The sequence below is a fragment of the Sus scrofa genome, chromosome 8 (assembly GCF_054392235.1).
Source record: "Sus scrofa isolate SSC_HxYL_T2T_F1_AM1 chromosome 8, Sscrofa_HxYL_maternal_Yorkshire_Landrace_v2.0, whole genome shotgun sequence".
NCBI lineage: Eukaryota > Metazoa > Chordata > Mammalia > Artiodactyla > Suidae > Sus > Sus scrofa.
Genome location: NC_139390.1, coordinates 62570489 through 62583853, shown reverse-complemented (window position 1 = coordinate 62583853; position 13365 = coordinate 62570489). Strand labels below are relative to the sequence as shown.

The 13365-nt window shown below is 44.6% G+C and overlaps 1 protein-coding gene across 1 annotated transcript in view; it reads right to left on the bottom strand.

The window, feature by feature from the left end:
* The window catches only part of POLR2B (RNA polymerase II subunit B), a 50405-nt gene that overhangs the window by 6459 nt on the left and 30581 nt on the right, over window positions 1-13365 (bottom strand). The window contains exons 15-18 of the mRNA XM_003129037.6: window positions 12295-12493; window positions 11084-11252; window positions 2058-2154; window positions 545-639 (exon numbers count right to left, since the gene is read on the bottom strand). Coding sequence (XP_003129085.4) covers window positions 545-639; window positions 2058-2154; window positions 11084-11252; window positions 12295-12493 — 560 coding nt within the window. The remainder of the gene's footprint in view (window positions 1-544; window positions 640-2057; window positions 2155-11083; window positions 11253-12294; window positions 12494-13365) is intronic.

The following is a 13365-nucleotide window of genomic DNA, read 5'->3' as shown; positions in this document are numbered from 1 at the left end:
AGAAAAAAGACGGAACTTCCTGGAATGGTGCTAGCATAATGAGGTCACATAAACCCCTTTCAAAAGATTAAAAACCAAATACATAAATCAGTTCCAAGTTAGAGGGAAGTTAACAGGAATCTAATTCTAGGTATCCTCTCATTCTTCGCTAAATACACATAAACACTGTGGCTTGAGACAAACACTAAGGTCACAGCACAGTGAGGAGGGAAGGAAGTGCCTGTGAAATACAGAAGCAAGGGACAGTCCAAGGGACAACAGGGCTGTGGCGTGTCCCATGAAGTGAGACGACCCTCTGATTTCCTAACTCCCACCTCAGGGCAGGCCCCACGGATGGGATGACAATGCAGCAAGCCCTCTCTCTGGTGCAGACTTTTGACAAACACACCTATTTCCTCAAATATGAGCTCTAAGAATGACAAGAAAACATACTCCCACGTGGCCAAAAAAAGGGGGGCAGTAAGGGAAAGACCCAGAAAAATTCATCAGGAAAACCATGTAAGTTAACTCCGAATTCCATAATTTCAAGATTAGCGTTCCTTACCCTGGCAAGTTTCACGTGTAGGCTTCTCAAAAACTTCTTCTTGATCAAACCCTTTCTTAGACTCTTGTTCTTTGTATGATCGATAGAAAACAGACCTAAGAGCACATGGTTCTAAAGTTAATTTCTATTTTCCCTTAATAATAAGGCTTAGAACATACAGATAATTTTTACTTAATTGCTATCTAGTAGGCAATTTTAAACCATGGATTTGGGATAATTAACTATATTAAGGATCACATGTAGCTTTGACCTTAGCACAACTTGAATTACAGAAGTCCAGTCTCCTTCCATAAGATCCCTCAGAGGGGGTCACCCAGGCTCTCTTCCCATATGGCTGCTGAGAGGTTAGGATAGAAAGCTACGACATCCATCTCCAGTCTTACTGCTACCCTCTGCAACTATACAACAACCAAAAATCCATCTTCTCTTCTAAATTCCCAGGTTTAAACCAATTTTCATGTCATGGATTTGAGATTCATGCTTGATGTTAAACTGAAAAGTAACAGAATATGAGAAAAAAAGGAAATATACCATAGTTTTAACAATAGGTATTTATGGGTCCTAAAACTCTAGGTTTATTATTTCTTTAGACATTTCTTTATTATCCAAACACAAACATGTAAGGAAATATACTATAGTTTTAACAGTAGGTATTTATGGGTCCTAAAACGCTAGGTTTATTATTTCTTCTTTAGACATTTCTTTATTATCCAAACACAAACATGTAAGGAAATATACTATAGTTTTAACAGTAGGTATTTATGGGTCCTAAAACGCTAGGTTTATTATTTCTTCTTTAGACATTTCTTTATTATCCAAACACAAACATGTAAGTGCTTACCAAAAAAGGGGGGGGAGGTGCTCAAGGAGCTCCTGTTGTGGCTCAGTGGTTAACAAACCCAACTAGGATCCACGAGGATTTCGGTTCGATCCCTGGCCTTGCTCAGTGGGTTAAGGATCCAACGTTGCCGTGAGCTGGCTGTGGTGTAGGTCACAGATGCGGCTCGGATCCCGTGTTGCTATGGCTGTGGTGTAGGGCGGCAGTTGTAGCCTCAATTGGACCCCTAGCCTGGGAACCTCCATATGCCATGGGTGCAGCCCTAAAAAGACAAAGGGGCGGCGGGGGGTGGGGTGTTCAAAATACAGCCTTTGAAAATCCTGAGATATAAGCAGCAGTGTCTGCAGTTGTTCATGACCATCGCCAGGCCTCCTCCTTTTTGGAGGAGCACATTGATTTTTACTGCACTTGGCCCTAAACAGGACACCACACAGCACATGTCCGCCAAATATGCACAAAGCTTCCTGGAGGCAGAGACAAGAACAGAAAAATTCCTCTGCTCTCAGGTCAAAATTTCTTCCAGATTGACATTCAAAACCACCAACGGTTTGGACACACACGTCACACCTGTTTTTACAGAACTCTTTGGATTAAAATATTAATATTTCCACTATATCTGTGTTTTGACCACTTTTACATATATATATATATGTATAAATATATAAAATAGCTGACCTGAAAAAGCCTCGGTCTACAGCTGAACGGTTCATGATAACAGAGTCCTCTTGATTATATCCAGTGTATGATGCAATGGCCACAATTGAGTTAATGCCTGTAAATGGATTCAAGAGCCAACATTAAAGCATCACTCGAGAAACAGAAAAACTGCCTCTTTCAAATCAATTTTATTTAATCATATTTGCCACATTTGTTTTCGCCAATGGTAACTGTCAAAGTCTACTCCTCCTGCGATAGCAATCTGTGAGACAACTACTCTGATGGCTTAATGTTTAATGTAAGCAAATCCTAAAGAGCAGTCATTCCCAGTGTATCATTTTTATAATCAGTGATTATATATGTCACCTCATATTTATACAGTACCTCCCCAACCAAGTTTCCTGATTCTCAGAGAAACCCTGTGCCATAAGGCGTTATTATTCTCATTATCATAAAGACCTAAAAAAAACTGATTTATGATTTCACAGTTATGAAGCAATAGGCTCAGGCCCCAGCTCCTATCCCCTGATTTGGGGGTTTGAATCTGATATGACTCTGGTTCCTATTCTTGGCCCTGCTCTGACCCCAGACCCTCTCCCTATGCACCAAAAAAGTGGTATTATCTTCCCTACAGCAATTGTATTCAGTTGCTGCTGCCAAAACTACTTTTGATGAGCCCATAAAGACTTCAAGTAACAACTACTAAAGAAGTAAAAAAAAAAAAAAAAAAAAGCTGTAAACTACAGTCAACTGCAATATAAGAAACGATTGTTAAATGTACGTGGGGTTTCAATGAACATGATTCACATAGATGTGAATCATCAGATATTCCAGAAATTGAAACACACTCAACTCTAAAGCTATAGCTGACATAATATTCTGATCTACATATTTAAAAATGTGGAGTAAAAACTATGACTACAAAATACAAAGAAACCAAAATCCGGATGACAGAATGTTTTGATTACTAAATTCTGAATAAACAGTTTCTATCTGCTTCCCTAGAACAAAATTCAATTTTCAAATCAGAACCGACCTTTGAGAGGATTCATACCATTCATTTACTCTTTCGTGTGAACAGGAGGGGTGTCAGAGTTTCAAGGAACAAAGAGCAGGTAACAGGTGGCAATGCTGTTAAGCTGCTGGTCTCTCCTCTGAGTCTCTGATTCCCAGTCATTCCCAACCCAAGGCAGGAACCGATTTGGGGAGATAAATACATGCAAAAGGCAGGCCTCCCCCCAGTAACTATGTTTGCTCCTTCAGAGTTCTTCTGACTCTGCCATAGAAAGCTTTTCATTAGTTATCTTAAACACAGCAGCCCAAGGTAGCTGTGTCTCCAGTTTGTTTTTAACTTGAATTCATTCCTACTGTTACAAAAAATAAGTTCACACGAAACATAGATTTTAAGCTTTTCCTGAAAAATCAGATCTGGCATCGCTGGGTCTGCGTGTACAACATCACAATCATGGCAAAAGGGGAGCAGGGAGGCCTCCCACCCTACCTCTCACCTTCTACCCCAAGCCCACAGGAATCTGAGCCTGCAGACTAGACCCTCGGTGCCAAGCGAACCCTGCAGTCTGTGTTTGCTAAGAGAGAAGGATCAAGTAACACCAGACCTCTGCTGTCCTGAGCCCCCGATATGCTGATGCACATAAGCTGGAGCAGGGAGAAGGACAACGCGGTGCTAGAGGAGGATGGGGGCAGGAAGCCCTCCAAGGGAAGGCGGTGGCAGGGAAGTCGAGTCCTGCTGGTGGATGGTGGGGGCAGCTGAGGTAGAGCCCCCAGCAGCAGGGAGCCAACCAAGAAGGGTTTTCTGAGCTCAGTCATGTCACAGGCACCTTCAAGAGTGCCCCTGTCCAGGTCTAAATGACTTCTTCTAAGCGCTCTGGTAATACCCGAAACCACCCTTCCGTGTTGACTCTCCAGGCAAACAAAGACAATTTTCTGCCAAGCTGCATGATGCAGAGCAAGTTCACAAACATGTGGGCTCCTGAAGGCAGGGGATCTGAAGAGACCTGAGCTTTCAGAAATCCCAGGCTCTTAGGAGCTGTGAGTCAATCCTACTCTTTATTTTATTTTATTTTTTTGGTCTTTTTACCTTTTTTCTAAGGCCGCTCCCACTGGATATGGAGGTTCCCAGGCTAGGGGTCTAATCAGACTTGTAGCAGGCAGCCTATACCAGAGCCACAGAAACGCGGGATCCGAGCCACATCTGCGACCTACAGCTCACGGCAATGCTGGATCCTTAACCCACTGAGTGAGGCCAGGGATCAAACCTGCAACCTCACGGTTCCCAGTTGGATTCGTTAACCACTGAGCCACGATGGGAACTCCACGTCAATCCTACTCTTAGGGAATGAGAGCAGCAGGGCGTACATGACACCACGATGTGACACGGAATGGCAATGACTTTCCCAGAGCGTCTGGTGTTTCTGGGAAGGTGCCCATGGCCCCTATTCTCCAGGGAGCATGGCCTGCAGGCGCCCAGCTATCTAGGCCTTGGGGGCTTTCCTCCTTCTGTGTGACACTCCCTGGGTCACTCGCCCAGGCCACCTCTACTACAGCCTAGGAAGCAACCCCTCCATTCTACAAGCTTTCTCCAAGTCTGCACAGGCTGAGAGACCAGCTACATTTAGCTAAAAACAGTAATTTTGGATTATATTTCTAATATTTTCTTCTTAGCTTAAAAACCCCAAATGAAGAAACAATGTAATAGGAAGTTCCCATCATGGCTCAGCAGTAACGAGCCCCAACTAGGATCCATAAGAACTCGGGTTCGATCCCTGGCCCTGCTCAGTGGGTTAAGAATCCGGCATTGCTGTGAACTGTGGTGTAGGCCAGCAGCTGCAGCTCTGATTTGACCCCAAGCCTGGGAACTTCCATATCTTCCACATGCCTCAGATGCAGCCCTAAAAAGACAAAAAAAAGAAACAATGTAGCGAAGAGGAAAGAGCACAAAAAAAGGGAAAGCCCACATTTGGTCAAAAAGGAAGAAAAAAGATCAGAGTTTAAATTCCAGATCTACACATTAAATTGCCTATTGCTTAACTCTAGGCAAATAATTCTCCTGGTCCTGTCCCCACATGTGTAAAAAGAGAGATAACATAGTCACATTATTCATCAGCTAACATTCATTCCTCCTTTATTAATTGCTAGGCAACATGCCATGAGTTTTAAGTGGATTTAACCATCTAATCACAACAAAAGCTTTATGAGGCAGGTACCATTTCTCATTTTGTAGGTGAAAAAAACATCACAAAGCTATTTTTTTAAATTTTTTTATTTTTAGTCTTTTTGTCTTTTCAGGGCTGCACCTGTGCATATGGAAGTTCCCAAGCTACTGATAGAAACAAAGCTTTTGCTGCCGGCCTACACCACAGCCATAGCAATGCCAGATCCGAGCCACAGCTGCGACCTACACCACAGCTCATGGCAATGCCAGATTCTTAACCCGCTGAGTGAGGCCAGGGATCAAATCTGTACCTCATGGCTCCTAATCGGATTCGTTTCCGCTGCGCCACAATGGGAACTCCCACAAAGCTTTTATGATGCCAAGAAATGCCATGTATAAAGCACCTTGGATGGTGTTTCATACAAACTGCTCAGTAAGTATCAGTAGCTTTTAAGAAGTCTCTGTGATCTCAAGGACTATAACCACATGAAACCTAGGATCAAACCCACTCCCGGAGTTCCCGTCGTGGCGCAGTGGTTGGCGAATCCGACTAGGAACCATGAGGTTGCGGGTTCGGTCCCTGCCCTTGCTCAGTGGGTTAACGATCCGGCGTTGCCGTGAGCTGTGGTGTAGGCTGCAGACGCGGCTTGGATCCCGCGTTGCTGTGGCTCCGGCGTAGGCCAATGGCTACAGCTCCGATTCGACCCCTAGCCTGGGAACCTCCATATGCCGCAGGAGCGGCCCAAAGAAATAGCAAAAAGACAAAAAAAAAAAAAAAAAAAAAAACAACCCACTCCCTAGCAGGTTCAAAAACCCCTTTTGGCAACTCTGTCCCACCCACTGTAAACCTCCACTCAGCACTGAGGAGACTCCATGTATCTCAACCACTTTAGTTTATTTGTTTATTTTTTATCTTTTTGCCTTTTCTAGGGCCGCTTCCCTCGGCATATGGAGGTTGCCAGGCTAGGGGTCTAATTGGAGCTGTAGCCGCCAGCCTACGCCAGAGCCACAGCAACGCCAGATCCAAGCCACATTTGCAATCTACACCACAGCTCACAGCAACGCCGGATCCTTAACCCACTGAGCAAGGCCAGGGATTGAACCCACAACCTCATGGTTCCTAGTCGGATTTGTTAACCACTGCACCACGACAGGAACCACTTTAGGTCAAAGTGAATTTCTGTTACAAGGATCTCTGCTCCCAGAAGATGTCAATCAAGCTAAGAGTACTGGACAGTGATAGCAATGATACTACTAATTAGAAAGACTCCACTGGAGTTCCCATCATGGCTCAGCAGAAACAAATCTGACCAGGATCCATGAGGATGTAGGTTCGATCACTGGCCTCATTCAGTGGGTCAGGGATCCAGCACTGTCATAAGCTGTGGTGTAGGCCGCAGACCCGGCTCTAATCCTGCGTTGCTGTCAGCAGCTACAGCTCCGATTCCACCCCTAGCCTGGGAACCTCCATATGCTGTGGGTGTGGCCCTAAAAAGCAAAAATAAGAAAGACTTTAGCAAGATAACCCAATCAGCCCTTCCTTAGGGCTCAGAAGGTGGCCAACACAGCTTGTTAAAGCAGGGCCAGGACGCCAGATGGGCTCCATCCACAGACTGAGCAAATGCCAGGGTCATACAATGAACGCCACGTGCTGTGATTGCATGGCTCTGAGATAAAGCTGCAAGGGTGCAGGCATACATACATTTACCTGGTTCTGTGAGCCCAGGGGACCTAGAAAGAGGACGTCCTAAAGCAAGGAGCACCCCTAGCACCCTGATTCCGGTTTGTACATACTGTCCTTCACCACAAGGAGAAATAGCCAAGTCCAAGTTTAGAGGAAGAGAGGCACAACATAAGGCAGAGTGTAAGCAAGCACTTCAGGAAAGATAAGGATCTTCACACCACCTTGAAGATGCTCCCACTGGAGCACCTAGCACAGCTCTAGCGTCACAAGCGAAGAAGGAGAGAATCAGAAAAACATCATTTAGCAACAACCACATGCTCAACTGAGAGCTCCAAGTGTGACCAGGAGCAGAGTGTGGACAGGACCTCAAACCATCTCCTCACAAAGACCCGCACCTACAAGGACAAGACGCTTACAACAAAAATGGCAAGCACCTGACAAATAACCATCTTCTTTTTCCTTTATTTTCTTTTCTGGCAGCCCCAAGGCATATGGAGTTCATGGGCCAGGGATCAGATCTGAGCCTCAAAGCCAGATCCTCAACCCACTGTGCTGGGCCGAACCTGCATCCCAACACTGCAGAGAAGCCACCAACCCCAATGCACCATAGATACCAACTCGATCTCATGATCAAAGTTAAAATCACCTATGACAGGACACAAGGACAGCGCGTGCCTCCTGATACAATGCACTGAGCATACAGTATTGCTTCAACACTAGGCCCGCCAAAAAGCCAGAACCGAAGTATAAATCATGGGGAAACAAGTCACATTCAACTGAGAGATAGTGTACAAAGTAGTGCCCTGGACTCCTCAAAAATGTCAAGGCCATAAAGACAAGGAAAGACTCAAGGTCTGTCTGAGATTTGGTGACAAAAGAAACATGTATGACCCTAGAGTGGGTCCTAAACCCATAAAGGACATGATTAAGATAACTGGCTGACTGAACTGGGGACCTAAACACTGACTGGATGGGCGTCAACGACAACTTCCTGTACTGATGGTTGTGCTGCGGAGAACGTCCCTTTTAGGAGACATACACCGAAGAATTTGAGAGTCAGATGGGCAACAAGCACATGAAAAAATGCTCAACATCCCTGATTTTTTTTTTTTTTTTTTTTTTTTGGTCTTTTTTGCTATTTCTTTGGGCCGCTCCCACGGCATATGGAGGTTCCCAGGCTAGGGGTCAAATCGGAGCTGTAGCCATTGGCCTATGCCAGAGCCACAGCAACTCGGGATCCGAGCCGCGTCTGCAACCTACACCACAGCTCACGGCAACGCCGGATCGTTAACCCACTGAGCAAGGGCAGGGATCGAACCCGAGACCTCATGGTTCCTAGTTGGATTCGTTAACCACTGCGCCACGACGGGAACTCCAACATCCCTGATTATTAGAGAAATGCAAATCAAAACTACCATGAGATACCACTTCACACCAGTTAGAATGGCCATCATTAATAAGTCCACAAAGTAACAAATGCTGGAGGGGTTGTGGAGAAAAGGGAACCCTCGTGCACTGTTGGTGGGAATGTAAGCTGGTACAGCCACTGTGGAGATCAGTATGGAGATACCTTAGAAATCTATACATAGAACTACCATATGACCCAGCAATCCCACTCTTGGGCATATATCCAGACAAAACTTTCCTTAAAAAAAAAACACATGCACCCACATGTTCACTGCAGCTCTATTCGCAATAGCCAAGACATGGGAACAATCCAAATGTCCATTGACTGATGACTGGATTAGGAAGATGTGGTATATATACACAATGGAACTCTACTCTGCCATAAAAAAGAATGAAATAATGCCATTTGCAGCAACATGGGTGGAACCAGAGACTCTCATACTGAGTGAAGTAAGTCAGAAAGAGAAAGAGAAATACTGTATGATATCTTATATCTGCAATGTAATATAAGGCGCAAATGAACCTTTCCACAGAAAAGAAAATCATGGACTTGCAGAATAGACTTGTGGTTGCCAAGGGAGTGGGGTGGTTAGGGAGCTTGGGGTTGAGAGATGAAAACTACTGCCTTTGGAATGGATTAGCAATGAGATTCTGCTGTGTAGCACTGGGAACTATGTCTAGTCACTTATGGTGGAGCATGATAATGTGCGAAAATAGAATGTGTACATGTATGTGTAACTGGGTCACCATGCTGTATAGTAGGAAAAAAAATTGTATTGGTGAAATAACTATTAAAAAAATAGAATTCGAGAGTGATGTGCAATTTACTTTCAAAGGGTTCAGGAAGAGAAAGAAAGGGAAAGAATAAAGCAAATGGTGACATGGGAACAAGGAAACCTGGGTGAAGAGTGTATAGGAGTTCTTCATAATAGTCGTACAACTTTTCTGCAAGCTTGAAATTATCTCCAAATAAAGTTTTTGTTTTTTTTTTTTTTGTCTTTTGCTGTTGTTGTTGTTGTTGTTATTTCTTGGGCCGCTCCCGCGGCATATGGAGGTTCCCAGGCTAGGGGTTGAAACGGAGCTATAGCCACCGGCCTACGCCAGAGCCACAGCAACGCGGGATCCGAGCCGCGTCTGCAACCTACACCACAGCTGACGGCAACGCCGAATCGTTAACCCACTGAGCAAGGGCAGGGACCGAACCCGCAACCTCATGGTTCCTAGTTGGATTCGTTAACCACTGCGCCATGACGGGAACTCCCAAATAAAGTTTTTTAAACAGACGACATATTAAAGCATGCAGTGCCTACCAGTCATGCCCTCACTTTACATCAGAACATTCTATTGCAAATCCAATCCTTCACCTGTATTTCTTTTCTTCTCTAGTTGTAAAGAAATGAATATCTAAATATTGAAGAAAGAGAACTACGAGCATAGCCCAAAGATATGAGCATATTGTAGACAACATAACAGATTGTGTTTTTCTAGACAAGAGTAACCCCTTGTGGAGGGCTTTGAAAATAAATCATTCTGACATGAGAATCTGCTATCAAAATGTTAGATCCCCTATTACAGTAAATAATTTAAAGCCACTGTTGACAAGGCAAACTTTACTAAATAATGTAATTCACAGTCAAGCCAAAATTCTGCTAACATACTAAGACAACGATCGTGTCAAAGAACTACACTGTCCCTTCGGACTGGTCAGCACCTTTCTACCTGCTGTCCAGGCTGCCCAAGCAGCTCTTCCTGCCAATGCCTCATTCCTCCCCTTACCAGCTACAGCTCAAATCTCATCTCATGATTTTTTCCCCCTGGTGCCTGGAGTTCTGACTGTCTCTGGCTTAGAGAGTCCCACTCTGGATTTCTCCCAGCAACTTCACCCTAATGTATAATGATCATGACTATATCAGCAGCTTCACAGCTCTAGAGCTGACCTTTCCAGCCACATCTGCAACTCACTGGTGGAAGATCATTCCTGAGATATCTTGGCTGCAACTCAAAATCAGCGTGTTGAGAACTGAATTTCTTATCTTACACCTAGAACTCCTTCCTTCAACGTACTCCCAGTATTATTAACAGCAGCTCTCGCTCCTTGATTACCAAGCCGGGAACACCAGCAATACTGCCAATTCCTCTCTTCATCACGCACACCTGGTCAGCAGTCAAGTCCTGTCAGGTGTATTCCAACGGCGTCTCACCTCTTCCGCTTGCATTTCTCAATCAGAATCTTTCCATTTCTCACTGAGACGACTGCCCAAGAACCCCTCAATGATCCCCCTGCTCGAGCCACCCCTGATGTGACAGCCAGATCAACATCCTAAATTAAATGAATTGCTTAAAAAGGCTGGCTAACTCTTCATTCTCAAAAAACGAACCTGCTTCTCCAGGCTATGAGAGCAAGTGCCCCTCCCCATGCACACCCAACCACACCTGTGGACGCAAGTACTGATTGTGGCCTTCAGTATCCCAGGCTCTTGTTCAAACTGCCTCGCAAATTTACAGACCCTTCTATCAACTTCATTCTAGTCCAAATCACTACCTCCCCATGAAATTAGCTCTCGACTGAACAGGAATCAATCCTTTCACTCTGTGCTTCCAAAGGAATCTATATTTTCATCATAACACTTTCCACACATCTACCTTTTTATTTAACTGTGTTCATGTTTTCCCACCAAGAGAATAGAGGCTGTCGTATGCATTTCATTAACCCTCCCAATCACCCACAGAATGCCTGAAGCATAGCAGGAACTTAAAAATGCAGAACAAAATGGAACAAACCTGCAGGCAGCTCTCTGAATCGCAGATACTCCATAGACCGTGTAGTCACAAGTGGTTTCTGAGGGTAATAGAGAACGTGGGCCAAGGTGTCCATGCGCACGTGAAAGTTGGTGATATAAACCCCCATGGCCTGCTTCCCCATGGCAGACTGGTATGTGTTTCTGGGGGACTAAAGAGAGACATGAAAAGCACAATCAATGAAAATGTAATTACTTCTATATAAATATGCTCTACAGAACACTTCATAGATTAGAAATATGCTTGGCAAAGTTCCTATTTTTTCTGAAAGATAAGTGGTAACTATTTGGAATAATTAATTATGGCTCTTATGAATCAAACACAAGGAGTTCCCACTGTGGCACAGAGTAGGTTAATCATCTGGCTTGTCTCTGTGGTAGCACCGGTTCAATTCCTCGTTAAAGGATCCAGTGATGCTGAAGCTGTGGTGCAGGTCTCGGCTACAGCTTGAATGGAATCCCTGGCCCAGGAATTTCCACAAGCCATAGAAATGCCCACATTAAAAAAGAAAGAAATAAAGAAGAAAAAAAAAGGAGTTCCCATCATGGCTCAGTGAATAGCATCCATGAGGACAGGGGTTCAATCCCTGGCCTCGCTCAGTGGGTTAAGGATCTGGCATTGCCATGAGCTGTGGTGTAGACTACAGACTCAGCTCGGATCCTGAGTTGCTGTGGCTGTTGTGTAGGCCAGGGATTGGACCCCTAACCTGGGAACCTCCATATGCCGTGGGTACGGCCCTAAAAAGAAAAAGAATCAAACACAAGAAAAAGCATGTTAAATGCTAATTCCATAATTCGCAGCCATTTCACTAAAAGGGTTTTCTTTCAAAAGAAACTACAGACTGGAGTTCCCATCATGGCACAGTGGTTAATAAATCCGAATAGGAACCATGAGGTTGCAGGTTCGATCCCTGGCCTTGCTCAGTGGGTTAACGATCCGGCGTTGCCATGAGCTGTGGTGTAGGTTTCAGACGTGGCTCAGATGCCACGTTGCTGTGGCTCTGGCGTAGGCCGGTGGCTACAGCTCTGATTCGACCCCTAGCCTGGGAACCTCCACATGCCGCAGGAAGCGGCCCTAGAAAAGGCAAAAAAAAAAAAACAAAAAAAAAAAAAACAACAACTACAGACTAATTTCTACTTTTTATTCTACTTCCCCCAATTCCTAACAAATCATAGTGAAAAACTGTCACCAACCTGGTTATGATCAGGAAAAGGAATAATTGAGGCACAGACACCAAGAATCATTGATGGATGAATCTCACAGTGTGTGTATGTGGAACAATAAGCTACTTCCTTCTCCTGTAAGTCGTCTGGGGTCATTGCGAGCATCACTGTTTCTTCTTCTAGAGTATCGATGTACTCCACTACCCCACTGGCCACAAGATCCTGCCAACTAAAAAAGAAGAATGAGGGAGTTCCTGTTGTGGCTCAGTGGTTAACGAATCTGACTAGGAACCATGAGGTTGCAGGTTCGGTCCCTGCCCTTGCTCAGTGGGTTAAGGATCCGGTGTTGCCATGAGCTGTGGTGTAGGTTGCAGACACGGCTCGGATCCCGAGTTGCTGCGGCTCTGGCGTAGGCTGGTGGCTACAACTCCAATTAGACCTCTAGCCTGGGAACCTCCACATGCCTCGAGAGCAGCCCAAGAAATGGCAAAAAGACAAGACAAAAAAAAAAAAAAAAAAAGAATGCATGTCACTTCCTTACTTCCTCAACTACCTTAGTTAGCTGAGCTTCCTACGTAATAAAGAGCATTACTCCATCTGCATGTATTCATATAGAAAGAGTTCTAAAATACATATATTCTTATAAACAGTGGGAAAAAAAAAGTTACTGAACAACACAAAATGTTTGGCTTCAAAACTATTACTAGTTTATTATGCTCTGCTCTGCTCTAAAGAAACCACCTCAGGGGCTAAGGGAGTGAATATATAAAAACAAAGAGTAGGAGTTTCCGTCATGGCACAATGGAAACGAATCCAACTAGGAACCATGAGGTTGCAGGTTCGATCCCTGGCCTTGCTCAGTGGGTTGATGATCCGGCGTTGCCATGAGCTGTGGTGTAGGTCACAGACTCGGCTCAGATCCCACGTTGCTGTGGCTGTGGTGTAGGCAGCAGCTGCAGCTCTGATTCAACCCCCAGCCTGGGAACCTCCATATGTTGTGTGTGTGACCCTAAAAAATGACAAAAGACAAAAAAGAAAAAGAAAAACAATATGATCACCAATGAATACAGGGTTTCCTTTTAGGTGAATGAAAATATTCTG